Source organism: Populus euphratica, unplaced genomic scaffold, assembly GCF_000495115.2.
Source record: "Populus euphratica unplaced genomic scaffold, PopEup_1.0 scaffold1527.1, whole genome shotgun sequence".
NCBI classification, from domain to species: Eukaryota; Viridiplantae; Streptophyta; class Magnoliopsida; order Malpighiales; family Salicaceae; genus Populus; species Populus euphratica.
This window is the reverse complement of record NW_011501372.1, coordinates 1-3,893: the sequence shown is the minus strand read 5'-3', so window position 1 is coordinate 3,893 and position 3,893 is coordinate 1. Positions and strand designations below refer to the sequence as shown.

Here is a 3,893-nt window from a genome sequence, read left to right as displayed (position 1 = left end):
TTTTAAAAAATATTTTTTAAAAAAAATATTTTAATATCAACATATTAAAATATTCAAAAATATTAAAGAATGAATTTAAAACAAAAATAAATTTGGATTTTTTTCAAAAGTATAGTGCCACAGTAAAAATAAACACCTCTAAAAAAAGTCTTAAAATATACAAAAAGTTTTGGAACTCAAAGGAAAAATACGCAGCATTAAATTTTCAAGTGGTTTGCAAGATTTTATAAAAATCCAAGTGTTAATGTATTTTACCTCTAATATATATATATATTCAAGTTAAGAATAAGCACAATCATCTAGGCTTTTTCCTGTTACGGGACATTTTGCCCTTTTCCTTTTCTTGTCCTAGATGCTGCTCTAACCGTGGCCATTTGCTTTCTCTGTTGCCATGTTCCACGCAGAACAAATGGGTGGAGTCTTTGAGTACTCAAAGTATATCCACGCAAGTGAAATCAAAGTAACCTCACATCACTATATATTCTACTGGAATGCTTCCCAGTTTATTCAAATAGAAACCCATTCAAGTACAAACTCTCTTTCCTTTTCTTTTGCAATGTATCCCGTAGAAATAAACATACAAGAAAATTTGACCACAAGAAATGATGATCAAAATGTATTGATGGATCGTTTCTTGTATGAATATGTGAAGGAGGACAACATTGTGACCTTTAAGAGCTGTGTTCAGAAACATTCGCCAGATAAGCTAGTGACTCCCTCTGGGAATTCACTACTTCATGTAGCCGTAAGCTACGGAAGTGATAAAATTGCAGCTTATCTGGCAGAAGAGTTTCCTTCGCTAATCACCAGTCGAAACGACCAGGAGGACACAATCCTTCATGTTGCTGCCAGGGAAGGAAGGCTTAGTAATACAATTAAAACTCTGGTCGGATCGAATCCCTGCTTGGTGCGGTTGGAAAATAGAAAAGGAAACATTCCTTTGCATGATGCAGTGATCAGGGGTAAAAAAGAAGCTGTCGCGTGGCTGGTATGCAAAGATCCAGGAGCGGCCTATTACAACAACAATACACAAAAGTCTCCATTGTACCTGGCTGTTGAGCGTGGCCATAAGAATGGGATTCTTGATGATCTCCTGAATATCGAAGCTTCTTCTGGCGCGCTCCAAAAAGGAAAGTCCCCTGTTCATGCAGCCATCGAGCAACGTAACAAAGGTGATCACAATGTGTATCTATACTCATTAGAAAATGATTTACATAAAAAAAAATTCTTGCAAATATATCATCGTTATGTTCATTGGAAACTAATTCTTTTGATTTTCAGATATATTGGAAAAAATTGGAAAGGCAAAGCCAGAGCTATTACGTTTCAAAGACCAAGAGTTGGGAAATTCCCTCCATTATGCATCATCCATGGGTTATCTGGATGGAGTTCGCTTCCTACTACAGAAGTTTCCTGATGGAGCAAATGAAAGAGACCAAGAAGGAAACTATCCTATCCATCTTGCATGCAAAAATGATTCTGTTGATCTAGTAAAGGAATTTATGAAAGTCTTCCCATATCCAAAAGAGTTCCTCAATGCAAAGGGGCAGAACATTCTCCATGTAGCAGCTGAAAATGGACAAGGCAAAGTGGTTAGGCACATACTCAAACTGGATCAGAAGCTCATCGAACCACTGCTAAATGGCATTGATGAGGATGGAAACACACCTTTGCATTTGGCAACACAGTCAGGCCAATCCAATGCTGCATTTGCTCTAGTGCGCGACACCTGCGTTGAGCGTTCAATTGTCAACAATGCAAACAAGACACCGTATGATATTGCTGAAGAACAATCTAAAATAGCTGTGAATCAATATGAAAAAACAGATGAAATGGTACACTAGTTGATCATCATTTAGCAAGATCTACGAAAGTATATATTTTAGGAGAATAATTGGTTTAATATTTTTGTATATGTGCTAATTACTCTTTGTTGCCAGCTTGCTGAGGAACGAAAGCAGTTTGATTCAAAGAACAACACCCCTGCTGACGGTACCCAGGTATAAGAGTTCAAATGATATGTTCTTCGCTTACATTTTAGATATTTTGGGTAAAGATATGTACTCGATAATACAAGAATATTTTATCAAGTAATGGAAACAATCAAGCAAGATCAAGAGACGAAAAAAATTCAAGATTTAACACCTAACCGTTTAAGGTTTTTGAGTATAATGATGTCATGTGATTTGAACAATTATCATTTATGCATTTCTTCATGATTTCTATTTTCTGAGACAGGACAAAGCAGTTGATCCAAAGAAGCAAGATAAAAGGAAACCCTCGAAGGATTACAAATTGGTAGATTATTATGGAGCGGTATTGTTTCTTTTCTTCTTTCCTATACTTTTGGGTTTTGATCTTTTCGGTTTCCGGAAGAGGTAAGACTTTAAGAAAGAAAAAAGATGGCTGTGTCTTGGTTTAAAAGTGGTGCTGAGCTACATGCTTAACTTGTATTCTATAGTATTCAAAATTCTGAAACCATTCCAGAATTTTGATATCTGGCGTCCCCAAAAAGGCATTTCAAGGCCAGATGCTTTTGGATAATCTTCAAAGTGCGAAAAACTAAAAAAAAAAACATTAAGTTTTTTCTCCTTGCTATGCAGATGACAACATTATCGATCCTATACTTCCACGCCCGCCCCAAAAAATCCCTACAACAGCCTTTCAGTAGTTCTCAAGGCAAGCCACCAAGGAAAGAGGAAACAAAGAGCAGGATAGAGAATCTTCTTGTGGTAGCAGTGCTTGTTGCTGGTGTAACCTTTTCTGGTGCTATACAATTGCCACAGCTAAAGAATATCAGTAACTCAAGTGAACATCATCATGACTTTAACGTCACTAGCACTGTCTTCCATAACAACACTGCCTTCGACAGTCCTACTGGTTCATCCCTTCTGGATGGCTATTTATGTCTTGATGTGTGGGCTTTGAATACCTCTGTGGTGGCTGCTATAATCCTTCTTTGGACGAACTTGAATGATGTCAAATTTGCACCATTTGTCGTTTGGTTTTCATCCTTAATGGTTGGTGGAGCTATTTACATGATGTGCTTGGCGTTCTTTTTTGCTGTGAGCATAGCATTAGGTGGATCCGATTATGGAGTGTTAGCAATCATCATTATTGTGGTGGGGGTTGTGTTTTTCCTTGCTCAAACATTGCTTTATATTCAATGGATTCTTCCACCATCTGTCAACCAAATTCTTGAAGGAATGCTCTCGTATCATGTCTACTTCCTCTCGTTTCTCTTTCTATTCTACAGTTGGAGGTGGCTGCCTGATAAACTCTCTGAGCTCAAGAGAGGGAGAACAAGCAAAGAGAGCAATTCAGGTTGATCTTCAATAGATGCCAGGATTTCTGGGATTCTCCTCCTCTAAAAGTTGTTGGGATCAGTAAGACTATTAGCAATGATGAATCGAATGTGGCTGTACTACTTTCCTTTATTCAAAGCAAGTTCGTTGATTGTCCAAGAAATGCTATACTAATGCCAGTGGTTTTAAATATAGCTGAGAAGGGTTTTTGTCTCGGAGATCTGGATTCAAAATTGTCTTTCCTACTAGTGCTTCTCAGAGTTCTTGGCGTTCTTTATCAGGTTATCGTTCTATTATCTTCTGCGTAAAGAACACGACTTGCCTGTCCACTTTCTTGTTCTGCCTTAATTTGGAGTTGCCATAAATTATTTCAAAACTGTAAATCAATATTTCTTTGTTTCAACTCCAAAACTAAAACACATTCTATACATGAACCAAATATAAAACTTTATCAACCTAAATTCATATATAACAATAATTCATTGATGGAGCAACCGAGTTTCGCTACTCCTCTATCCCAAAACGGGTCAACTCATAGCAAAACTCATTCCTAAACTAAATTAATTATTGAGTTGTATAATCATTATA

General features: G+C 37.0%; 1 protein-coding gene across 1 annotated transcript; it reads left to right on the top strand.

The window, feature by feature from the left end:
- The first annotated feature begins 525 nt into the window (after window positions 1–525).
- On the top strand, window positions 526–3,523 carry LOC105117777 (ankyrin repeat-containing protein At3g12360-like). The gene is made up of 5 exons (XM_011015537.1): window positions 526–1,172; window positions 1,282–1,835; window positions 1,941–2,000; window positions 2,239–2,316; window positions 2,604–3,523. Exons 1-5 carry the CDS (start codon window positions 557–559, stop codon window positions 3,327–3,329), a joined length of 2,034 nt encoding a protein of 677 aa, XP_011013839.1. The 5' UTR covers window positions 526–556; the 3' UTR covers window positions 3,330–3,523.
- The last annotated feature ends 370 nt before the right edge of the window (window positions 3,524–3,893 follow it).